Genomic DNA, 26441 nt, shown 5'->3' on the forward strand with positions numbered 1-26441 from the left:
ATTTTTGCTACCACAATCTTGCGAGCAATTCTGGCTATAAAATAACCCAGTGACGTGGTCAATGACGCTGCTGTATTAATTATGCACACCCTTAAAACGCCCGTTTTGACCTTTAAGCACGCCTGCGTTCTGATCTCCACTCACTCCCCGTTTTCAAGCACCTTCCCCTGTTACCACCCACATACGCCTCCTTCTGTCACTCAAATTTTCAGGCATTCGCTATTTTGCGAGCACATGAATTTCGGCCGCACTGACTGGTTCGCGCATGCGTATAACGATCCGTACGCATGCGCAGTTGGGCAAACATCGTTCGGAGCGAACGAGCGGCCGCTTACGAGCGGCTCTGAATCAGGCCCTAAGGGCCTGATTCAGCAAGGAACGCAATGGTGCCATCGCACGCGCTCGTCCGCTGCGTGTATATGCTAATTACTGCATACGCACGGCAACCGCAGCATAACATGCAGGCACCCACCAATATGGAATGCCGCCTATCTCTCTTTACTCACAGCCTGAATAGTCCGCAAGATAGCGGTAACATCGGTAACCATCGGACCCATACGCACAATTAGTGTGTGACCTGACCTGCCGCAATCTTTGCTACATCTCCTGCACGCAGTGAGAACTCAGGCTGTGTAGGGTCTCGCAATGGCTATTTTATGCACGCCTCTGCAATGGCGTTGGAACGCACTGCCACACCCCATCACCACCCGCAAACGGTTCTTCCTGTCAATCACTGAGTGGTAGGTCTGCGTGCTATCTGCGATCGGATTTCCCTTTGCAGCACCTAGTTCGCACACGCGCACTGCGTCTTATACGCATGCGTTGATTGCAAACATCGGTCGGCTGCGTGCGAACACAGCAGTGCGTTCCTTGCTGAATCAGGCCCTAGATTAACTCCTGATACAGGGCCTGATTCAGCAATTCCGCACGCAAATCGCCCGATTGTTGCGTTCCCGGCATGCGTATGCATCGCAGCGCGCGTGCGTGAAGACTTCACGGCAATCGGGACTCTGATTGTAGTGACTATGCAGACTCATCGCAGAGTGATTGACAGGAAGTGACCATTTGGAGGTGGTGACGGGGGGTGGTCGTTGAAACGCAGCTTGGACTTTCATTGCGTGCGATGAGGTTAGCAATTCCTGGGTAAGGTCAGAGCTTGTGCGATCCGTAATGAATCAGCCCCATTGTACCTTAAATAAAATATCTGCTTGAAATTATCTGCTTAAAATGCAGAAACAGACTGCTAACGCCATTGGTCAGATTAATGCCGACACTCTGTAGCCATGGAAACAATTGGTGGCCTGTTTTGCATTTTTGTGGTTTCTAAAAGTGTTAGTCTTTACGAATCTGTCAAATGGCAGCAGCAGAGTGAATTCCTGCATTTTGAGCAGACAATTGCAGTTAGAAGACCGATTTCAAATATAATGAATTATTCCTGTAAATTGCAGTAACTGACATGATTATTCTACTTAAGCAACACCATGTTTGTGTGGAGTTACTGGGCCTGATTCAGAGCCGGACGCTATTTGCGCTCGCTCGTCCAGAAAAAGGGGCTGGCTATTTAAATTAACCGTTCGCTCTTTGCGGTCTGTTCACGCCTCTATGTCTGAACGAGCGAACAAAACATGCGAACGTAATATTGAAAAAAACGCCCCCTGGCCGCTCGCATCATACGTCATGTCCGCTATTTATTAGATTAATCGAGTACATCGGACGGCGTATGAACTGCTATTCTTGTGGTTGGTTTTTCCTACCACAATCATGCGAGCAGTTCTGACTATAAAACAACCAAGTGACGTGGTCGATGACGCTGCTTTGTTAATTATGCACACCCTTAAAACGCCCATTTTGACCGTTTGGCACGCCTGCGTTCGGATCTCCACTCCCCGTTTTCAAGCACCTTCCCCTGTTACCACCCACAAACTCCTCATTCTGTCACTCAAAATAGCAGGCATTTGCTATTTAGCGAGCACACGATTTTCAGCTGCACTGACCGGTTCGCGTATGCGTATTAAAAAAATCCGTACGCATGCGCAGTTGTGCGAACATCGGTCGGAACGAACGAGCGGCCGCTTACGAGCGGCTCTGAATCAGGCCCACTGTTTGTTACACATTGTTCTCTAGGGCCTGATTCAGTGATGGACACTATTATATATACCAGGCTGCAATTTCTTTTTTGGATTCACAGCTGCGATAACATGCAAATGCTAGATGCAGCCTTCCCCTTCTGTAATTGCAAGCGCTGGAGGTTGCACGCCCTGAGACGCCTACTTTCAATGTCCGTGGGCAGTGGAAAGATGATGTTTTGCCTTATCCTGAAGACCTGAGTCAAAACCGAACTAGTCATCTCTACTTATGATGCCCTACGCCTGGCGCAGTGTCTCCTTTGAAACTTTCACTAAACATGGCCTCTGTGGTTCTGCGCTGGAGAACACAGCCGCCGTTACTGACACACCCATGAGGCGCCCTTTTATTGCGATAATTTCAGGCCTCCTCCCAGGCACCACCCAGGAACGCCCATAGCTTTCCACCGTCATCTCAAATGAATGAGATCGCGTACACAACAGCGATCTTGGCGTACACTCATTGCTACGCTTGCGCCTTAGGGGTCTGCACTGGTAGTAATGATGGCTACTTCCACAGGCGGATGGATAGGGGTGGGCTTGCAGGCATCTCTGAATCAGGCCGATTGCAAAATCGGAACAAAATAAATTGTGCCTCTATCATTACGCTGATTTCCCAGCTAGTACCATTGGCACAGAAAGAGGCACTGTAGGTCTTCTTCATTTCATAGATTATAAAGACATTTCCCATGATGGTCCTACCGGCTGTAAACCTGGTTTTCTGGCTACATAAAGAGAAAGAGATCCAGTGCCGACCGTGGTCAGTGAGATCAGAGCATTAGGGAGTATGGTGACATCATAAGTGACATCGTATTTGGTTTCAGGTGCGAAACTTCTACCAGAGGACGCTAAACAAAGCCCATCGGCAGAGACTGTGCGAAAACATTGCCGGGCACCTGAAGGACGCTCAGATCTTTATTCAAGAGAGAGCGGTAAGTGACACGATATCGCTCACCCCAAACTATCCACATGTGATCCTGTAACTTCCTCCATCCTAACCTCTGTGATGTCATTTGAAAAAGCACCAAACATCCCCTGGGGGTAAAACTATTTATGTGCTTTACATTTATTGTCCACATCACTGCTACTCTCCCATGTGTCCGTTACTGGGAGCAGGACTCGGGTGGTGAGCTGGAAGAAAACTTGCAGTCTGTAGCCTAGAGATCCAATAAAGTTAATATGCCGGATGCTGGCTGCAAGGAGGAGAGAAGTAGCAAAACCTTGGAGAGAGAGATAGTGATGAGAGCAGATGACACGTATTTCTTCCCCTGTTGAGAAACTTCCTTCCTGAGAATATTGCACATTGCGTTGGGCAAGTGTTTGTGCATGTTGTGTGTTTGTATCGTACAATGTATCTATCCCTCCCTGAGCAGCTTCCTGATTGGCTGAAGTGTGTGCATGTTGTGTGTTTGTATCATACAATGTATCTATCCCTCCCTGAGCAGCTTCCTGATTGGCTGAAGTGTGTGCATGTTGTGTGTTTGTATCATACAATGTATCTATCCCTCCCTGAGCAGCTTCCTGATTGGCTGAAGTGTGTGCATGTTGTGTGTTTGTATCATACAATGTATCTATCCCTCCCTGAGCAGCTCCCTGATTGGCTGATGTGTTTGTGCATGTTGTGTGTTTGTATCATACAATGTATCTATCCCTCCCTGAGCAGCTCCCTGATTGGCTGATGTGTTTGTGCATGTTGTGTGTTTGTATCATACAATGTATCTATCCCTCCCTGAGCAGCTTCCTGATTGGCTGATGTGTTTGTGCATGTTGTGTGTTTGTATCATACAATGTATCTATCCCTCCCTGAGCAGCTTCCTGATTGGCTGATGTGAGTGTATTTCAGTAAGTGAGAATGATTGGAAAATGTGCATTATAAAATGATTATATGGGATAATGTATCTCCTTGTGTAAATTAGAAGGACCATTTTGTTTTGTGTCGACCATTTTCATGTTGACATTTTGACAATGTCGACCATTTGTACCTGTCGCCCTTCTTACATGTCGACATTTAGTGTGTCAACCTTTTGTCCATGTCGACATTTTGTCCCAGTCGACCTATTGACTGTATAAACATCTGGGGGTAAATTTACTAAGATGGGAGTTCTATTTAAGAAGTGATGTTGCCCATAGCAACCAATCAGATTCTACTTCTCATTTATCTAGCACCTCCTAGAAGAAAAAACCTGGAATCTGATTGGTTGCTATGGGCAACATCACTTCTTAATAGAACTCCCATCTTAGTAAATTTACCCCCTCGTGTCTATCTCGCCCCTGTCTACCTTTGTACTGTCTATCTGTTAATCCGCACCCATATATGTGACTGTACAGAATAAGTTGCAGGGCAGCAGATTATAGTTTATGGAAAGTCTTAGTGACTTTGGGTAGATGTACTTAGAGACAAAGTGGAGAGAGACAAAAGTACCAACCAGTCAGCTCCTAACTGTCACATTACAGGCTGTGGGGGAGATGTACTAAGCACTGGATATAGATAAAGTACCAACCTATCAGCTCCTTACTGTCATTTTTCAAGCACAGCCTGCAACATGGCAGTTAGAAGCTGATTGATTGATATTTATCTCTCTCCACTTTATCTGTTTCCAAGCGTTGAGAAATCTCCCCCCAAAGGCGATACATGGTCTCCTGTAAGACGATCAATCGGTGTCTTTTATGTCTTCTCTTCCATTAGACTATAGGACAGCAATCTGATAGGGCAGTGTTGGCTAACTTTGACACTCCAGCTGTTATGGAACTACATAACCCAGCATGCACTGCTACAGTTTTGCTATTAGGGCATGCTAAAACTGTGGCAGGGCATGCTGGGATATATAGTTCCACAACAGCTGGAGTGTCAAGGTTAGCCAACACTGTGATAGGGCGATATTAAATGTTAGTCCTGTCTGGTGACACAGAGACACTGATGAAGGTTATATTGCGTTACCTTTTGTGAACTCACTAAAATGACCCTGGCAGGATCTGTTGCATAAATCCATTGATTGTCTCCCCACAAGTCTGTTGGCCGCATATTCTGGACAGACATGGTGGTAATGGCCAAATCACATGCTCAGTCTTCATATTTAATTAGTTAACAATAAACTTAAGTGGATAATGATTAATGGAGAAAAAAACTTTAACATGTTGCTGGATAAACAAGAAATGATTTGGAACATTTGAAATTTTAGTCTTATTTTGTTTTAACATTTCCACTCTCAGCACTAATCATCTAGTAATATTAGGTGTAGATAAAGACTGTTACTGCCCCCCACCCCAGTTGTTCCTCTCTTCCCACTATAACCCCTGTCCCTTCCTTTTATTTTTTTTATAGACCAAAAGCCAAAAAAATGAAAAGATCAATGTTCAGCGCTTTTGAAAAACAAAATTCCACTATAAAATTCAATGTAGTCCATAATGTTACTTACATCACTAACACATTACTTATCTCCTGCTATACTCTGTGCTGCTGGGGAGCGTGCTTGCCCCACTGTATACCTGTCTGTGGTAGGGATGGCCATCAGTGGGCTGTCCATGGATGGTCACTATCGGTGGTTCCATCTGTGATTACTGTTGATTGCACTAAACATTCCATGGTGAACCATCGATGGTTTGCACCCCTCGAAGGCCACATTCACCTCCTGTAACACTCTGCACGGAAGTACGTTGTGCACATTCCCAACCTGTAACACTCTGCACCAATGTACGTTGTGCACGTTCCCCTCCTGTAACACTCTGCACCGATGTACGTTGTGCACGTTCACCTCCTGTAACACTCTGCACCGATGTACGTTGTGCACATTCACCTCCTGTAACACTCTGCACCGATGTATTGTACGTTGTGCACATTCCCAGCCTGTAACACTCTGCACCGATGTACGTTGTGCACGTTCATCTCCTGTAACTCTGCACCAATGTACTATGTGCATGTTCAGCTTCTGTAACACTCTGCCCCAATGTACGTTGTGCACGTTCAGCTTCTGTAACACTCTGCCCAAATGTACGTTGTGCACGTTCAGCTTCTGTAACACTCTGCCCAAATGTACGTTGTGCACGTTCAGCTTCTGTAACACTCTGCACCGATGTAAGTTGAGCACGTTCACCTCCTGTAACACTCTGCCCCAATGTACGTTGTGCACATTCAGCTTCTGTAACACTCTGCACCGATGTACGTTGTGCACGTTCACCTCCTGTAACACTCTGCCCCGATGTACGTTGTGCACGTTCCCCTCCTGTAACACTCTGCCCCAATGTACGTTGTGCACGTTCCCCTCCTGTAACACTCTGCCCCAATGTACGTTGTGCACGTTCACCTCCTGTAACACTCTGCCCCAATGTACGTTGTGCACGTTCAGCTTCTGTAACACTCTGCACCGATGTACGTTGTGCACGTTCACCTCCTGTAACACTCTGCCCCGATGTACGTTGTGCACGTTCCCCTCCTGTAACACTCTGCCCCAATGTACGTTGTGCACGTTCCCCTCCTGTAACACTCTGCCCCAATGTACGTTGTGCACGTTCCCCTCCTGTAACACTCTGCCCTGATGTACGTTGTGCACGTTCCCCTCCTGTAACACTCTGCCCTGATGTACGTTGTGCACGTTCACCTCCTGTAACACTCGGCACCGATGTACGTTGTGCATGTTCCCCTCCTGTAACACTCTGCACCAATGTACTATGTGCATGTTCAGCTTCTGTAACACTCTGCACCAATGTACTATGTGCATGTTCAGCTTCTGTAACACTCGGCACCGATGTACGTTGAGCACGTTCACCTCCTGTAACACTCTGCCCCAATGTACGTTGTGCACGTTCAGCTCCTGTAACACTCTGCCCCAATGTACGTTGTGCACGTTCAGCTTCTGTAACACTCTGCCCCAATGTACGTTGTGCACGTTCACCTCCTGTAACACTCTGCACCGATGTACGTTGTGCACGTTCACCTCCTGTAACACTCGGCACCGATGTACGTTGTGCACGTTCAGCTTCTGTAACACTCTGCCCCAATGTACGTTGTGCACGTTCCCCTCCTGTAACACTCTGCACCAATGTACTATGTGCACATTCACCTCCTGTAACACTCTGCCCTGATGTACGTTGTGCACGTTCACCTCCTGTAACACTCTGCACCGATGTACGTTGTGCACGTTCCCCTCCTGTAACACTCGGCACCGATGTACGTTGTGCACGTTCCCCTCCTGTAACACTCGGCACCGATGTACGTTGTGCATCTGCGCCGGCTGGCTTGTGTGACCCCATGGTCACTCAGCCAGCCGATGGGATAGTAGAGGGTCCGATGCTGCATCCTTGGATGCAGCTCGAATCAGTAATGCATGCAGGAGGCGTGATGACTCATGCTGCATTACCATAAGTCCTACTCATCTAAGGTTCAAAAGTCTGCATTCTGCACAGCAAAACCTAGGTATAGTTACATTGTAGTGCAACAGTGACACCTGCAGGCTGCAATATGTTAGTACATTCTCTGCATCATAAATCCTAATCTTTTATTTTTCTTAATTCCTAGGTGAAAAACTTCAGCGACGTGGACCCAGATTACGGCTGCCGTATCCAAACCCTGCTCGACAAGTACAACGCTTCTTCTGGAAAGAAGGTATTGTAGAGTCTACGTCCCGTTAAGTGGTAATTTGTGAATTTATTTGTAGAACTGTTTTTCTGTGGGGTCATACAATGGGATTTCACTTGTTATATTCATCTCTCCCAACTTTGGAGCGCTGGGAATCGAGACAGGGGGCAGACTGCCCTTACCCCCTTCCCTCCACTCTCATGCATTGCCGCAAACACCAGAGAACCGTTGGGAGGTATGAATATTTATGCAAAGTGTTTCATGTAACTACTTTTTCTTATTCTTTTACTTAACATTTTTAAATAATAAACATCATGTAGGGATAATTGGGAGCGACTTATGGCTCCGTTATGCTGCCGGTGAGATAAACGGCTGCACTGTCCTATAAGGAGGAGTCCGTACTCTTCCCGTTAAATACTTCCACAAAATGCCGGTGATATAACTCACAGGGACAGAATTGTGCGGGGTGGATTGGCAGGGACAGAATTGTGCGGAGGGGATTGGCAGGGACAGAATTGTGCGGAGAGGATTGGCAGGGACACAATTGGATTGGCAGGGACAGAATTGTGCGGAGAGGATTGGCAGGGACAGAATTGTGCGGGGTGGATTGGCAGGGACAGAATTGTGCGGAGAGGATTGGCAGGGACACAATTGGATTGGCAGGGACAGAATTGTGCGAAGAGGATTGGCAGGGACAGAATTGTGCGGAGGGGATTGGCAGGGACAGAATTGTGCGGAGGGGATGGCAGGGACAGAATTGTGCGGAGGGGATTGGCAAGGACACAATTGGATTGGCAGGGACAGAATTGTGCGGAGAGGATTGGCAGGGACAGAATTGTGCAGAGGGGATGGCAGGGACAGAATTGTGCGGAGGGGATTGGCAGGGACACAATTGGATTGGCAGGGACAGAATTGTGCGGAGAGGATTGGCAGGGACAGAATTGTGCGGAGGGGATTGGCAGGTACAGAATTGTGCGGAGAGGATTGGCAGGGACAGAATTGTGCGGAGGGGATGGCAGGGACAGAATTGTGCGGGGAGGATTGGCAGGGACAGAATTGTGCGGAGGGGATTGGCAGGGACAGAATTGTGCGGAGGGGATGGCAGGGACAGAATTGTGCGGAGGGGATTGGCAGGGACACAATTGGATTGGCAGGGACAGAATTGTGCGGAGAGGATTGGCAGGGACAGAATTGTGCGGAGGGGATTGGCAGGTACAGAATTGTGCGGAGAGGATTGGCAGGGACAGAATTGTGCGGAGAGGATTGTCGGGGACAGAATTATGCGGAGGGGATGGCAGGGACAGAATTGTGCGGAGAGGATTGGCAGGGACAGAATTGTGCGGAGGGGATTGGCAGGTACAGAATTGTGCGGAGAGGATTGGCAGGGACAGAATTGTGCGGAGAGGATGGCAGGGACAGAATTGTGCGGAGGGGATTGGCAGGGACACAATTGGATTGGCAGGGACAGAATTGTGCGGAGAGGATTGGCAGGGACAGAATTGTGCGGAGGGGATTGGCAGGGACACAATTGGATTGGCAGGGACAGAATTGTGCGGAGAGGATTGGCAGGGACAGAATTGTGCGGAGAGGATTGGCAGGGACAGAATTGTGCGGAGAGGATGGCAGGGACAGAATTGTGCGGAGGGGATTGGCAGGGACACAATTGGATTGGCAGGGACAGAATTGTGCGGAGAGGATTGGCAGGGACAGAATTGTGCGGAGGGGATTGGCAGGGACACAATTGGATTGGCAGGGACAGAATTGTGCGGAGAGGATTGGCAGGGACAGAATTGTGCGGAGAGGATTGGCAGGGACAGAATTGTGCGGAGGGGATTGGCAGGGACAGAATTGTGCGGAGGGGATTGGCAGGGACAGAATTGGATTGGCAGGGACAGAATTGTGCGGAGAGGATTGGCAGGGACAGAATTGTGCGGGGAGGATTGGCAGGGACAGAATTGTGCGGAGAGGATTGGCAGGGACAGAATTGTGCGGAGAGGATTGGCAGGGACAGAATTGTGCGGAGAGGATTGGCAGGGACAGAATTGTGCGGAGGGGATTGGCAGGGACAGAATTGTGCGGAGAGGATTGGCAGGGACAGAATTGTGCGGAGGGGATTGGCAGGGACAGAATTGTGCGGAGGGGATTGGCAGGGACAGAATTGTGCGGAGGGGATTGGCAGGGAGAGAATTGTGCGGAGGGGATTATCAGGGAGAGAATTGTGCGGAGGGGATTATCAGGGACAGAATTGTGCGGAGGGGATTGGCAGGGACAGAATTGTGCGGAGGGGATTGGCAGGGACAGAATTGTGCGGAGAGGATTGGCAGGGACAGAATTGTGCGGAGAGGATGGCAGGGACAGAATTGTGCGGAGGGGATTGGCAGGTACAGAATTGTGCGGAGAGGATTGGCAGGGACAGAATTGTGCGGAGAGGATGGCAGGGACAGAATTGTGCGGAGGGGATTGGCAGGGACACAATTGGATTGGCAGGGACAGAATTGTGCGGAGAGGATTGGCAGGGACAGAATTGTGCGGAGGGGATTGGCAGGGACACAATTGGATTGGCAGGGACAGAATTGTGCGGAGGGGATTGGCAGGGACAGAATTGTGCGGAGAGGATTGGCAGGGACAGAATTGTGCGGAGGGGATTGGCAGGGACAGAATTGTGCGGAGGGGATTGGCAGGGACAGAATTGTGCGGAGGGGATTGGCAGGGAGAGAATTGTGCGGAGGGGATTTTCAGGGAGAGAATTGTGCGGAGGGGATTATCAGGGAGAGAATTGTGCGGAGGGGATTGGCAGGGACAGAATTGTGCGGAGGGGATTGGCAGGGACAGAATTGTGCGGAGGGGATTGGCAGGGACAGAATTGTGCGGAGGGGATTGGCAGGGACAGAATTGTGCGGAGGGGATTGGCAGGGACAGAATTGTGCGGAGGGGATTGTCAGGGACATAATTGTGCAGAGAGGATTGTCAGGGACAGAATTGTGCGGAGGGGATTGGCAGGGACAGAATTGTACGGAGGGGATTGGCAGGGACAGAATTGTGCGGAGGGGATTGGCAGGGACAGAGCATTCCTGCAAGGTCTGTCCCTGCACAGGATATTTTCATATCTCAATGCGAGTTTATCACATCCCATCTGCATATGAAATGTAGCTTGTGATAAATAGGCCCCTTAGCACTGTCACATCCTTGTCTTATTGCCATGATCAGGTCAGGCATACTCCAATCCAATATTGCTGGTTAGTGGCTTTGCGGTACATTCACCCCAACCCATCACTCTATCAGCCTACCTCCCACATCTCACATTATCTATTACTTACCTACTCTCCCAGGACTGCCAGGAGCCTCCCGAAAATCTGGTGCTGCTCCAGTCACCTCGCAAGAGTAGGCTAGTCCACCAGAATGGCTGGCGCCCCCCCCCGCGACCCCACGTGAAAGTGGGCTGTTCGGGGAGGGTATGATGCAATTAGCACTGAATCGCATCATCGTAGCTCCACCCCCTGCTTTACAATGCCTTTAATATCGGCATTATAAAGCGGGGGTGGGGCCGCGATGACGTGATCGCGCCAACATGCCTCCCGCTCTGCCCACTTTAGCCGCCCCCACCCTCCGTGCTGCACCGACCTGGTAGCCCCCTCCCGGAGGGTGTGGTCACATGTCACTAGGGGCGGTGGCCATTGGAATGACGCACCACCATTTCTCGTCACTCTGGTTAAATTCCTTTCCATATGCACCTTAATTCCCCCAGTAGTAGTTCCCCTCTTGCATTGCCCACTGTAGCAGTGCCCCTTATACAGTGCCCCCAGTAATGCACCCTTATACAATGCCCCCCGTAGTGCCCCTTATACAGTGCGCCCCATAGTGCCCCTTATACAGGGCCCTCAGTAGTGCCCCTTATACAGTGCCGCTAGTAATGATCCCCAATGCAGTGCCCCCAGTAGTAGTCCCCCCTATGCAGTGCCCCCAGTAGTAGTTCCCCTTATGCAGTGCCCCCAGTAGTAGTTCCCCCTATGCAGTGCCCTTCATATAAAACACACACAAAAAAACACTTACCTCCGTCATCCTAGCCCACTCTGCACTATGGGAGAGACGTCACTTAGTATATTTAGCACAGCAGATAGGTTCAGAACTAAGTACCAGGACCAGCAGCAAGTGTTCACTCCAGGGGCGTAGCAAGACCTATGGGGGCCCCATAGCAAAATTTCCACAGGGTCCCCCATGTGCAAATAATTTAGCAGTTTATCCAATTTGATCGTAAATGATCTAATATTTGTACTACCTGCCTACTTAGCTAACATGCAGGATTAAATTAATTTTGATTAATATATAGTATTAATTTATATAGTCTCCCTAATCCTAAATGTTTACGATATCATGTGGTATATAAGAAGGGTATAAATCAGTCAGTGAGAAGAGATGGAGGCGGCTGGGCCAGTGACAGCAGACGCTCTGCAGCAGTACTCTGGTGAGACTAGAAAAGTCTGAGCTCAAGAGATGGCGGTGTCACTCAGAGCAGGGAAAGGGCCGGGCCCCAGAGGCGGCCTGGGCCCCTCAGCAGCCCCATTCTCTGCACCTACGGTAGCTACGCTCTTGCCTGTGCGTTACAGCTGGTCTGTTAAAAGATTGGACGGTGCATGTACTGTGACACAATCCTTTTAGCAGACTGTTTCAGCAGACGTAGATCTGAGATCTGCTGCAAAATTAGACAGGTGTGTAGGCATTAATTGGGTGTTGAAACTGCGTCCAGGTCTACAGTAAGATTGTGTCAACAGTCTGGTCTGGAGTTTGATCCCCAGAGGATTGGACAAGTGTGGCATCTTAAGCCGTGCAGAGTCATATCAGATTAATCATTTGCTTTATCCATTGTTTCTAAATTAAAAACTGCAGATAAAAAGGAGGGAGGTGTATGAAGGGGTAAAGGCCCCCATACATCAGAGACTGATTGCAGCAATCGTGCAATTTGCAATCGATTGTGTATAAAAATCTTTCCCTTTTTCAATCGATTGCAGATTGCAGAATTGCCACAATCGATTGAAAAAGGGAAACATTTTCATACACAATCGATTACAAATTGCACGATTGCTGCAATCAATCTCTGATGTATGGGGGCCTTCAGGGTGACAGGCCAAAATCTGTTATATAGTCCTTACCTGAACATGTGGTTCAGATTCCTTTTCTGAAGATGTTAATGTTCAAGACCTTATTGGAAGATGTAATCTAAAGTCCATATCAGTAGTCGTTTTAAAAAAACACTTAAATAAAGGAGGAACTACTGAGAGAGTATCAATCTAGGACAAAATGTCACCGCAAAATGGCTGCCAGTAACTTGTGGTAGGGTCTCGTCTTCCGCAAGCCCCAGTGAGCTTTCAGTGAGGTCAGTGGGGCCGCCCCCAAACGGCAGGCGTTCCGTCAGGAACGCCTCCGTTTGGCAAGCCACCCCCCCAGCCCCGCCTACAAAACAGTGCGAGCTGTCGATCACCATCGACAGCCGCCCCTTTTGTAGTAAGCCCCGGAGCGAGAGAATTTTCTCTCTCGCTCCGGGGCTTGCGCACGCGCAGTGCGGCCGCTGCGCGTGCGCAGGGCCTCCACATCGACCCGCTTCGGAGCGCATCGGCGCTTGCGAGCGGGTCTGAATGAGACCCTAGGCACGTTGGCTGTGTCATGTCCTGCAGTTGCTCCACCTCATCTAGTAACACTGCAGCTCTATTCTGGGTGGAGGCGCTGCTGCCACCAGTCTGTATAGCGCAGCTGGTCACATGGGTCACTCCCGCGACAGGGCCTTTATGAAAAGCAATACTACTATAATACCTCAAATAAAAGAAAATGGCAGAAGCAATTTCATCGTCGATGAAGCCGCAGGCAACAGCTAGTATATAATATATATATATGTTTCTAGTCTTTATACATATTTGTTAACTTGAGCCACTGCCGGCCGTCCCTTACCAGCTCCAGTTCCTGTATTGGCTGCTGGAGGCAGAACGGTGAGGAGTGCCCATGGCAAATGCCCATAGGGGGCGCTGCTGCGGCTGGTCGTGCGTCAGCTCCCCCTTATTTTACTTCAAATGAGCTTCTGTGAATGAGCAGAAGCTGCCTCCGAATGCTGCCAGAATGGAGCTGAGCTCCGATCATGGCAGCCGGCGCCATCTGACTTGTTCAGTGCCCGGAGGTCACACTATGCCCGCACTGCCCTGCCTACGCCCCTGCATGCAGGTGCCTAGGGGCAGTGATGGTGCCACCCACAGGGCTCTAATCACACCATGACTGCACATAGCCAAATTGTTTGAATGAAAAAAGTATAAAAAATTAAATTTTTCAATGCAGGTCTCATATTGACTCCAAGGCCATACAGGGCCACCGGGACAAACTGTGAGCCCAGGAGCGTCAGGGGCATGTGGCCACGGCAAAGCAGCTCCTGAGGGGGCCAGGGGAGCTGCTCGCCAAACCCCCCCAAGCCATGCCTAGCCTCCTCTCTTGGCACTCCTGAGGTCATATATACCATTTCCCACAGGTTGGCTAAAATTACCACTAGTACCCCGTTCACACTACGCACAGCAAGCAAGCGCCGGCTCAGCACGTGATGATGGTGATGTCATCGACCCGGGTCGAGCTGCCGGTCTGAAAGGGGTAACAGCCGGGTCGCGCATGGGATGAACCTGTGAACAAAATCCCAGGTGCGACCCGGCATTGCCATGTGAAAGGGGTATAAATTAGGGGAAGTGAGAACAAACTTCAATCAAGTGTGAAGTTTAAAGCGCCCTCCTCATTGTCTCACACGTACACGCATAGCCTGATAATACCCCTGTTACACCAGAGCTAAAACCCCGGTTATTGCAGGGTTAACCCGGGTAGCTCCTTGGTGTAAAAGGGGATAGAGTTGGATTCCCGGGTGGAGTTACCCGGCTATCCAACCCAGGTAACTTGCAGGGTTTTACACGGGAATAAGCCGTGAACCCTGCAGTGTGAACGGCGCGATCCGGGTCACAGTGACCTTGATCGTGCCGCATGCCTGCCGATTGGCTGGCTTCAGTGGCAATTGGAGATGACGTCAACTCCAAGCGTCCACTTCAATGCCGGAAAAAGCCGGGTCTCCTCAGATCCGGCTCCGGTGTGAACGGCGGCGCCTCGGGAATATCCTAGGTCAGCACCGGGGAATTCCAGGTCTGATCCGGATTGGAACCCTGTTCCAACCTCCGGGTCAGACCCAGAATTTCGGTATAAAAGCGGTATAAGTGATTGCAGTATTACATGCTTACTTAGCTGTATTCTCTGTCAGCCATTAAGTTCCAGGAACGTGTAGTTCTACAGCACATGTATTTATAACTGTAACACAGATATATTCCAATCATCTTCAGTGCTGACAAGTTCCATAGATCGCAGGTTCTCAAACGTGGTCACAAGTGATACAATTAGCTCCACCTGTGGAACTTTTAATGTGTCAATGAGTAATGAGTACACCTGTGCCCCTGCTGGGTGACCTGGAAAATGCAAACTGTTTGGAGCCCTGGGGACCTAGGGCCTGATTCAGACCCAGTCGCAAGCGCTGTGCGCTCGCAACTGGGTCGATGGTGGGCCAGTGCACATGCGCACAACGGAGCCGGCTCCGTCGTGCGCATGCTCGAGACCCGGATAGCGACGGGCACTCCGTCGCTCCGGGTCTCCCAACAAAGGGGGCGTGCTGTCGATGTTGAGTGACCGCACGCCCCCTTTGGTGGGCGGGACGGGGGAGTGGCTGCCCAAACTGAGGCGTTCCCATGTGAACGCCTCCTTCTGGGGCCGGCCCCACTGACATCACGAGTGATGTCAGTGGGAGAGATTTCAGCTCTGTTAGAGCCGAAATCTATCTGGGGCTTGTGGCAACGAGACCCTGACCATCGCGACCATCTTCCAGGGCGCTCGCTATAGCTGTGGGTGGTCACCCACAGCTATACGAGCGGCCAGGAGGCTAAAAAAAAAAAAATAGTCCGGCCCTGAGCGGTCTGTCAGAGCGAGCGGCTCTGAATCAGGGCTTGAGTTTGAAAACAACAAATAGATGTTCATGCATATGAGTAGTGAGTTGTACAGTAAATACTCTTAAATAGGAACATCTCTATATTAAAATATTTATATATATATATATATATATATATATATATATATATTACACACACACATAATGCATTTTCATTATTTTTGTAAAATCCTAATTTGTTTTTGTTTCCCGCTCTAATTTAGGAACCTCTGCACAATTACGTTCGGGGTGTGTGTCCTAACGCAAAGTAAAGGACGTGAATGTGTGAAGGTCAGGAAGAAAAGCTTAGCGCTTCTGATAAGGACGTAACCCCTGCAATGCTGGAGAAATGATTGCTGTTGAGTTTGTATTTAAGAACATTGAATGTTTCATTGCTGAGTCCGCAATTTTTTTACTTTTCAGTTGCTGTGGAACTACAAGGCCCAGTGTGTCCTTCTGGCCACAGCAGTTTGAATGCTGCACAGTGTTTAAGCTTTTTGGAAATTTTGATGAATAAATAAGTTTTTGTTTTTTTCTACTACAATTTAACGAATTTCAAGAGACCATTATAAAATAAAGTGCCTATAGTTTATATATCACTGGGACCACGTAGAGCCATCGTAAAATGATTGACGGGCAGTGAGCGTTTGGGGTGGTGACGGAGGTGGGGGTGAAGAGAAACACAGGCGTGCCTGTCTGTTTGGACGCCGTTGCAGGGGCGTGCATAAATTAGCCTCTGCGATTGCATACGCAGCTTGAGTACTCAATGCGTGCAGCGAGCAGGGCCGGATTAAGGTCTGTGGGGGTCCAGGGGCAACAAACTCTGTTTCTTGTCACCCTAGGAACATTTTTTTTCTTTCTATTCACCTTAATGCCCCCAGTAGTAATGCCCCTCTTGCAATGCCCACTGTAGTAGTGCCCCTTATGCAGTGCTCCTTATATAGTTCCCCCAGTAGTGGTCCCCCCAGTAGTGGTCCCCCCTATACAGTTCCCCCAGTAGTGGTCCCCCCTTTGCAGTGCCCCTTATATAGTATCCCCAGTAGTGGTCCCCCCTTTGCAGTGACCCTTATATAGTTCCCCCAGTAGTAGTCCCTCCTATGCATTGCCCCCAGTAGTGGTCCCCCCTATGCAGTGCCCCTTATATAGTTTCCCCAGTAGTAGTCCCCCTATACAGTTCCCCCAGTAGTGTTTCCCCCCTATGCATTGCCTCCAGTAGTCCTCCTATAAAGTGCCCCCAATATAGTACCCCCAGTAGTAGTCCCCCCCTATGCAGTCCCCCATATACAGTGCCCCCTGTAGTAAGCCCCCCTATGCATTGCCCCAGTAGTAGTCCCCCCTATGCATTGCCCCAGTAGTAGTCCCCCCTATACAGTGCCCCCAGTAGTAGTCTCCCATATACAGTGCCCCCTGTAGTAAGCCCCCCTATGCATTGCCTCCAGTAGTCGCGCCCCCCTATACAGTGACCCCATGAAGCGGCCGCCCTATACAGTGACCCCATGAAGCGGCCGCCCTATACAGTGACCCCATGAAGCGGCCGCCCTATACAGTGACCCCATGAAGCGGCCGCCCTATACAGTGACCCCATGAAGCGGCCGCCCTATACAGTGACCCCATGAAGCGGCCGCCCTATACAGTGACCCCATGAAGCGGCCGCCCTATACAGTGACCCCATGAAGCGGCCGCCCTATACAGTGACCCCATGAAGCGGCCGCCCTATACAGTGACCCCTGTAGCGGCCCCCCTATACAGTGACCCCTGTAGCGGCCCCTCTATACAGTGCCATTGCCTCACACACACACAAAGAAAAAACAAACAAACAACTTACCTGAATCCCTGCTCCTGACGTGACTGCAGCTGTCCACTCCGAGTCCTGGCCCGCTCTTCTCCTGCACCATGGGAGAGACGTCATCACCCGCTGCGGGGGGAGCCGGAAGGCGGAGCTCATGAGTGAGCTCCAGCCGTCTCCCTCTGTTGACGCAGCAGCCAATGAGAGTCTGTCTGACTCTCACCGGCTGCTATTACAAACACACAGCCGCCGCAGGTGGCTGTGTGTTTGTTACCCTGTAGTGTGGATCTCGCTCACTGCAGTCTGCATGCACTACAGTAGCGGTTGGTGCAGACAGCGGGCGCCGGTAGTGGAGGCCCCTCTGTGTGGGGGCCTAGGGACGACCGCCCCTGTCGGCCCCCCCCCCCCCACCTCTCAATCCGGCCCTGGCAACGAGATTAGCAATTTAGAGGTAAGGTCAGGGCTGCTGTAGTTTTGTGTGAGGGGCCGATGGTACTCGATGCCTCCGATGTTTGAGGTTTTCAAGGTATTACGGATGTGAGAGAAGGGAAGTGGACGTCTGCATGTTTTCCGTGTGAGCGCTTTGCGATTGCAAGCTTTCGCAGCAGAGCTGTGTGCGTGGTTGCAGCAGTGATCGCATCAGCGATCCTTGCTGAATGAGGCCCAATGTACCAAGCTATTTCATTAGCTGGCACTGCAGCCGGGACACAGGTTGCCTCCTGTTATAGGCTGACGCATACTTTGCCCACTCCAAGAGGAAGTTAGGAATAGACTAGGGACAACATTTACTGAAGGTCGACTTTTGATATAAAATCGGCCAACTTTGATGTCAATTTTGGGTGTCCAATTAGCTCTTTGGCTATCCGTCGATTTATGGTGTCATGTTAAAACCAAAAATCGACCTTTACTCAATTTTGACCTAAATCATGTTAAAAAAGAAGCCTGCACAGATCACTATGATCTGTGCATGCTTCTTATGGGATAAAAAAAGGGTTAAAAGTAAATTTGAAGAAAAAAATAAATAAATAAGCCCTGAAATGCCCCCTCCCCTACACCCATAACCAGCTCTGAACCTTTTAGCCTAGTCTGGTTGTGGATAAACGGAGGGGGAAAAACCGTCGTATTTTCCATTTACCAGCACCAGGCTGAACCAGTCCGGGTGATAATGCCACAGCAGGGTGGACACACAGCGTGGGATCCTCCTGCCAAAGCATTAACCAGACCCAAACTGGTCAAGACACTGACCTCTTCTCTGATTCCTGGTGGCAGTGGGTGCAGGGGTAATGGGTTAATTTATGTAATGATATTGTTCTTCACAGGGGAACTACAGGTACCAGCCAGCCTGCCATTTGTCACTTGTAGAACTACTAGTGCCAGCAGGCCGGTGGCACCTGTATCCCCACTGTGAAAAAATATTAAAAAAAGCACAGTAATCACACTCTGCATATTATACATCTTCATTACACATTCATTCATCCATTCACTCACCCGCACTGACACTACAGACTAACCTACTGTACATCCTGAAGCAGGTCGGGTCTTTTCTGTATTAGAAGTCCAAGGTCTCGGTCATAAAAGAATCTGTTTGCGAGCCCACGGACAGGCTGCTGGGCAATTCCACCTGAGAGGACCGACCTCCTGGTACTGGTTAATGGAATATAGGGGGAACCCTACGCTGGATTTTCCCCTGATTTTCCATGAGCAGACCAGGCTAAAAGGTCCAGGGCTGGTTATGGATTTGGGGGGACCCCACGCAGTTTTATTTATTTATTTTAATTTTAAACTGTTTCCCTCTGAGAAGCCTGCACAGATCATCGTGATCTGTGCATGCTTCTCCCTAACTCGCCTGCCTCAGGCAGTTCTATTGTTTGGGGGCTTTTAAAGTCAGATTGGAAGTCGATTTCCAGTCTGACTGCTAGTAAATTAGGGGATCCTGTCCTGTAGTCTTCTATGGGAAAGTACCGATATTTGGTCAATGGACGATTTTGGGCTAAATTCGGTTTTCTACAGTAGGTGATTTTATAGTTGATTTTGCCTTGACTATTTATTTATACAAAATTGACTTAAAATCACCTATAAATACACCAAAAAAACAGAATTGACTCCTAGATGGACAGAGATTGATGGTACAGTGAAGCCCATATACTTAAGGTACACACTGAGGCGACACAAACCGCGGAAACCAATTCAACACATCTCGACTATAATGCACAATGATGATGAACACACAAGGGGAGATGTATCAAATCTTGGAGAGAAATGAGGAAATGATTGGATGATTTGTTTTCAGCAGATAAAACCATGAACATCTCATACAGACACCACATTACGCACATACAACAGGTGCACGCCATATTTAATCGGCTTTGCGTAAAAATATTTGTAAAAACTGTATTCACATTTTTTTTACATACAATTCCATTTACAAATTGTGTTTGTCTATACAGAAGCAAATGAGTCACATGAATAACAGTAACACCAGGACCTACAGAGATTTATAAAACATTCAGCTACAGTCCACTGCCATGAGGATAGCGGTTACAGTGGGACCCAAAATGTATTCCACCCAAAATAGTTTTCTTGTGGCTGACTTTAGTAATATAATCTAGCACCCGTGACTTATCCCCGCCCCCTAACCTTAGCAGAGCGTGAGACAGGGGGGGGACCGATCATCAGTCCCCCTGCTGCTGCTGATCTCTACACCCGCCGAGCACAGGGGTGCTCGGAGGGGCACTTTTACTATCGGCTCATGCATACAGAGTGCCGTTGCTATGGGCAACATCTCCACTTCTAAAACCCCACACTTTAGTAATTATACACCATGGAGTCTATTTGTCTTTTGATAACTGCTATTTATCTTCTGTTCTATGCTGCAAGGCCACTCCTATCCAATGGGGACAGTTATAAGTATAAACAAGCACTTTCGTAAGTAGAATAATTATCATCTGGAGTACTGGAAGCTCTATTCGCACACAGGAATTTGTGAAAACCAGTCGGGACCTGTGTCCATATGATACACATATTATATATGGAAGACATTCTTTATTAAATCATCAATAATCATCACCGACAGAAGTAAAAAAAAATAAAAAAATTTTTTGCATATTTTCCCTGAACCAGGATATAAACGGTCATTGCAGTTACCTGCCAGCTTTTTATTTTCAGCTCTTTGCCATTTATATATAAATTTTTTTGTAATTCCACTTAACACTAGGGTTGATTTATAACCAGGATTTGCTACAAATATTATGAAATGAACTACACGAAGCAACATGTATTCAAGCATGGAACCAAGCAGACACTTTGAAAATGCAATGGTTGAGTTTTTCCATAAAGGTCTGTACGTAAACCCTAATACAGAAGGGTGATGGTAGGTCAGTAGGCTGAAGATCGTGGAACCAGAAGGCTAACCGATGGCACATGCACAGTCACCATCGATGGCCTCCCATCAATAGTGAAATACTCTCACCTTCACCATCAGACCATTGATGGTTGCTAAGCATCGAGTGAAGCCAAGGATACTAGCTACATGTTCAACAGAGAGACAGGTCTACCAGCAGAAGCAGCGAAGGATGATATAATCATTATTATTAGTGTTCACAATCTTCAGACAGTCGGAGGGTGTGGTCAGAGCCTGGTGTTATCTACATTCACTCTGCAATGTATAATATGAGCACGAATAATATCACTGCAGGGCAGGTCGCACAGCTAACTCTGAGGAAAGGCCCAGGGATGCCAGTCTATCCTCTCCTCACCAGCAGACCCATAGCAGCCACAGCTCTGCACACTTGGTAACTGCCGACACTCTTGTGCTACCAGTTGTGGACTCCAGCGGTGGCCCAAGTGTGGCCAGTTCTTATTACTTTGCACCTCGTCCTATATGCTGCACATTTGGTGCATGAAGTGAAGAAAGAATGGATAATACTGAGTAAGCCCCTTCATCATGGGCCATATTCCTGTGCGAGTGGGTTGCGATGCTTCGTTGAAAGAAAACTGATTCATGGAATCTACATCTTTGTGGCACGGCAAGGGTCCCTGTGCCCCCTATACGGCCACTGTGCAGCATCATAACGGGTCAGTGCCACCCGTAGGCGTTCTTGCCGAACTTGTACACCAAGCGCCTGTCCACTCGCTCCAGGATCCCCGTCTTGTAGTAGTGCCTGCAAATACATTATGGACATGTCAGTGATGTTAGGCCTAGTAGCACTTTCTATCCCTCCATAGGTAACATTGGTCTAGAGCAGGGATGGGGAACCTCAGGCCCGGGGGCCATATAAGGCCCCCGGAATCATTTGGTAAGGCCCTCGGAGCTTTATTCTGCTAGCCCAGTGGTTCTCAAACTCGGTCCTCAGGACCCCACACAGTTCACTTTTTCCAGGTCACCCAGCAGGTGCACAGGTGTATTCATTACTCACTGGCACGTTTTAAAAGATCCACAGGTGCAGCTAACTGTTTCACTAGTAATTATGTGAGGAGACCTGCAAAACATGCACTGTTTGGGGTCCTGAGGACCGAGTTTGAGAACCTGTGTGCTAGCCTCATCTGGCTAGCAGGGTGCCTAGAATGGCACCGTGCAGCCAGAATCTATGCAGCAGTGCTGCCTGGAGCGACCTTAGGAAGCTTCAGATGGTCACACCGCTGACCTTACAGCTCCCCGGAGCATCCTCAGGATGTTCCGGGCATTGCTGTAATCACCGTCAATTGTGGCCCCGCCCCCGTGTGACATCACACGGAGGGGTCATGGCCTGCACCGGCCCCACAAATAATAATTTATAAATCAAAATAGCCCTTAGCAAAAAAAAAAGTTCCCCACCCATGGTCTAGAGGAAGTAGCCATGGAACATTTCTGTTACTTGTATAAAGGGCCACATTTTCTGCCATAATGGTAATATGGAATATCATCCATAAACTATAATGGAACAGCACCCCCAGTGGACAGGCAGATGGTATATTACTTGGAAGTGCTCTCGTTGTACACAGCATTATATATTTCCAAACAAAAACTAGTCGGGCTGTTGCCCCCTTGTCCTTCTGTTCTCTACATGTGGCCAACACCCACCTCAGGGCTCTACTGAGCTTTTCATAGTTCATCCTGTCGTTACGTTTCCTCTGACCCCACAACCGGGCCAGGGCCTCGGACTTCACAACACGGAAAATTCCCTGCTCCCGATCCTCCCAGTCCAATACGCCATCATTGTCCTCAGGCGACAGGAGGAGGTCCCGGAGGAATTCCCACAGGTGAGAGCTGTGTATACCTGGAAGACGGAAGACACCTGTGGACGGGAATTCTGTGGGAGCAGACAGTGTATAGTCCGGAGACAGAATTACCCTTTGCAATCTGGCTATTTCCCTATGGGTTGTAAGCTTGGGAGCAGGGCCCTCTTAGCTCTCTGTTTGTCTGTTATTATTACCCACGCAAAATCGCAGCTGCGAAAAAATATGCTAATGCTTCCAAAGTTTCCCCAAGCATAGGGACGCCCACCGCTGCCTTCTCATATCCGTAAAAAAGACAGTGAACCTCAAGCGGGTCAATGTTTAGGCCCTGCACATGCGCAGCGGCCGCACTGCGCATGCACAAGCCTCAGAGTGAGAGAGAAATTCTCTCGCTCCGGAGCTCACTACAAAAGGGGCGGCTGTCAATGTTGATTGACACCTTGCCCCGTTTTGTAGGCGTGGCGGGGGGTGTTTTCACAAACGCAGGCGTTCCTTAAGGAACGCCTGCCGTTTTGTGGGCAGCCGCACTGACATCAGCAGTGATGTCAGGTGGGAGCTTCCTGCTCGATCAGCGGTTGCCAAGACCCAACCTTAGGGTCTCTTCGCAAGCCCCGATGGTCGCGATGGTCTTGACCATCGTGACCATCAACCTGGTCAGTCGCTAAAGCTGTGGGTGTTAACCCACAGCTTAGCTAGCGACCAGGAGGCCGCACTTCAAAATACAAGCGGCTGTCCACATTCAGAGCGACTGCTCGCATTTTGCGAGCGCCTCTGAATGAGGGCCAGTGTGTGATATGCGCACGATACACCCACGGAGTCCTGTGTCGGGAGCTGCTGAGCGCTAGAGAGACCCAAACTCTCTATTGCGGACAAACAGACATATACAAAATGCGCATAGCGCTCAGCTATATGCGTTCTATGGAGTCAGTCTTACTCGTGTGATGTTATGGGGTATCTGAGATTGCTTTGCATGGAAAAATATACGAGGGAAAAAAAAAAAAAATATATATATATTAGGGGTGAGCGGGTTCGGATTTCTGAAATCCGAACCCCCCCGAGCCCCCCCGATCCGAGTCCGATCCGAATCAGGCTCGACTTTTCCCGCCTGACTCGGATCTGAAATCGAGGCAAAACGTCATCATCCCGCCTTCCGAGTCTCGCGGGTTTTGGATCCTATATAAGGTACCCACGTCGGCGCCATTTTCTCACTCGGCTGTGGACAGTGAAGAGGGAGGGTGGGAGTTAGGGCTGTGTAGTGTAGTGTAGTGTAGTGCTGCTGTTGTCCACTACTTCAAAGTCCATAGGGGCTGGCTGTGTTGTGCTGTGCTGCTGTTGTTAATAGGGGCTGTGTCCACTACTTCAAAGTCCATAGGGGCTGGCTGGACTGTGTTGTGCAGTCAGTTCTCCATAGGGGCTGTGTCCACTCCAAAGTCCTGTGCAGTGTCCCAGTCCTAAAGGAGCGCTGCAGTGTTGTCCAGGGGGTGCTCTGTCCATCAGGGGTGCTCCCCCCAAGTGCTAAAAAAATAATATATTTTCTGTGTTTGTGAATTGTGTGCGCAGTAGCCGCACGTGCATCAACAAAGTAGTGCCAAGCGTGCGCCTGTGTCATAAGTAAAGGGCCGGCTGGCTTGACCGTTAAGGGTGCTGTAACCCCCGAAAGTACACTCCAGTCCAAACCAAAAAAAAAATTATTTTCTGTGTTTGTGAATTGTGTGCGCAGTAGCCGCACATGCATCAACAAAGTAGTGCCAAGCGTGCGCCTGTGTCATAAGTAAAGGGCCGGCTGGCTTGACCGTTAAGGGTGCTGTAACCCCCGAAAGTACACTCCAGTCCAAACCAAAAAAAAAATTATTTTCTGTGTTTGTGAATTGTGTGCGCAGTAGCCGCACGTGCATCAACAAAGTAGTGCCAAGCGTGCGCCTGTGTCATAAGTAAAGGGCCGGCTGGCTTGACCATTAAGGGTGCTGTAACCCCCGAAAGTACACTCCAGTCCAAACCAAAAAAAAAATTATTTTCTGTGTTTGTGAATTGTGTGCGCAGTAGCCGCACGTGCATCAACAAAGTAGTGCCAAGCGTGCGCCTGTGTCATAAGTAAAGGGCCAGCTGGCTTGACCGTTAAGGGTGCTGTAACCCCCGAAAGTACACTCCAGTCCAAACCAAAAAAAAAATTATTTTCTGTGTTTGTGAATTGTGTGCGCAGTAGCCGCACGTGCATCAACAAAGTAGTGCCAAGCGTGCGCCTGTGTCATAAGTAAAGGGCCGGCTGGCTTGACCGTTAAGGGTGCTGTAACCCCCGAAAGTACACTCCAGTCCAAACCAAAAAAAAAATTATTTTCTGTGTTTGTGAATTGTGTGCGCAGTAGCCGCACGTGCATCAACAAAGTAGTGCCAAGCGTGCGCCTGTGTCATAAGTAAAGGGCCGGCTGGCTTGACCGTTAAGGGTGCTGTAACCCCCGAAAGTACACTCCAGTCCAAACCAAAAAAAAAATTATTTTCTGTGTTTGTGAATTGTGTGCGCAGTAGCCGCACGTGCATCAACAAAGTAGTGCCAAGCGTGCGCCTGTGTCATAAGTAAAGGGCCGGCTGGCTTGACCGTTAAGGGTGCTGTAACCCCCGAAAGTACACTCCAGTCCAAACCAAAAAAAAATTTATTTTCTGTGTTTGTGAATTGTGTGCGCAGTAGCCGCACGTGCATCAACAAAGTAGTGCCAAGCGTGCGCCTGTGTCATAAGTAAAGGGCCGGCTGGCTTGACCGTTAAGGGTGCTGTAACCCCCGAAAGTACACTCCAGTCCAAACCAAAAAAAAAATTATTTTCTGTGTTTGTGAATTGTGTGCGCAGTAGCCGCACGTGCATCAACAAAGTAGTGCCAAGCGTGCGCCTGTGTCATAAGTAAAGGGCCGGCTGGCTTGACCGTTAAGGGTGCTGTAACCCCCGAAAGTACACTCCAGTCCAAACCAAAAAAAAAATTATTTTCTGTGTTTGTGAATTGTGTGCGCAGTAGCCGCACGTGCATCAACAAAGTAGTGCCAAGCGTGCGCCTGTGTCATAAGTAAAGGGCCGGCTGGCTTGACCGTTAAGGGTGCTGTAACCCCCGAAAGTACACTCCAGTCCAAACCAAAAAAAAAATTATTTTCTGTGTTTGTGAATTGTGTGCGCAGTAGCCGCACGTGCATCAACAAAGTAGTGCCAAGCGTGCGCCTGTGTCATAAGTAAAGGGCCGGCTGGCTTGACCGTTAAGGGTGCTGTAACCCCCGAAAGTACACTCCAGTCCAAACCAAAAAAAAAATTATTTTCTGTGTTTGTGAATTGTGTGCGCAGTAGCCGCACGTGCATCAACAAAGTAGTGCCAAGCGTGCGCCTGTGTCATAAGTAAAGGGCCGGCTGGCTTGACCGTTAAGGGTGCTGTAACCCCCGAAAGTACACTCCAGTCCAAACCAAAAAAAAAATTATTTTCTGTGTTTGTGAATTGTGTGCGCAGTAGCCGCACGTGCATCAACAAAGTAGTGCCAAGCGTGCGCCTGTGTCATAAGTAAAGGGCCGGCTGGCTTGACCGTTAAGGGTGCTGTAACCCCCGAAAGTACACTCCAGTCCAAACCAAAAAAAAAATTATTTTCTGTGTTTGTGAATTGTGTGCGCAGTAGCCGCACGTGCATCAACAAAGTAGTGCCAAGCGTGCGCCTGTGTCATAAGTAAAGGGCCGGCTGGCTTGACCGTTAAGGGTGCTGTAACCCCCGAAAGTACACTCCAGTCCAAACCAAAA

The 26441-nt window shown here is 49.1% G+C and overlaps 2 protein-coding genes across 3 annotated transcripts in view; one reads left to right on the top strand and one right to left on the bottom strand.

Annotated features, from left to right (window-relative positions):
* Nucleotides 1-16223, top strand: part of LOC148482031 (catalase-like) — a 52945-nt gene extending 36722 nt beyond the window's left edge. Inside the window, exons 12-14 of the mRNA XM_088452640.1 lie at nucleotides 2948-3055; nucleotides 7636-7722; nucleotides 15904-16223. Coding sequence (XP_088308766.1) covers nucleotides 2948-3055; nucleotides 7636-7722; nucleotides 15904-15951 — 243 coding nt within the window. The 3' untranslated portion in view covers nucleotides 15952-16223. The remainder of the gene's footprint in view (nucleotides 1-2947; nucleotides 3056-7635; nucleotides 7723-15903) is intronic.
* Nucleotides 16224-19831: 3608 nt separating this feature from the next.
* ELF5 (E74 like ETS transcription factor 5) overlaps nucleotides 19832-26441 on the bottom strand; it is a 37967-nt gene continuing 31357 nt past the window's right edge. For both annotated transcript variants that reach the window (XM_088452641.1, XM_088452642.1), the window contains 2 exons: nucleotides 22525-22720; nucleotides 19832-21625 (listed from right to left, as the gene is read on the bottom strand). In XM_088452641.1, coding sequence (XP_088308767.1) covers nucleotides 21541-21625; nucleotides 22525-22720 — 281 coding nt within the window. In that variant the 3' untranslated portion in view covers nucleotides 19832-21540. The remainder of the gene's footprint in view (nucleotides 21626-22524; nucleotides 22721-26441) is intronic.

Source organism: Taudactylus pleione, unplaced genomic scaffold (genome assembly GCF_031769625.1).
Source record: "Taudactylus pleione unplaced genomic scaffold, aTauple2 ptg000555l, whole genome shotgun sequence".
Lineage (NCBI taxonomy): Eukaryota > Metazoa > Chordata > Amphibia > Anura > Myobatrachidae > Taudactylus > Taudactylus pleione.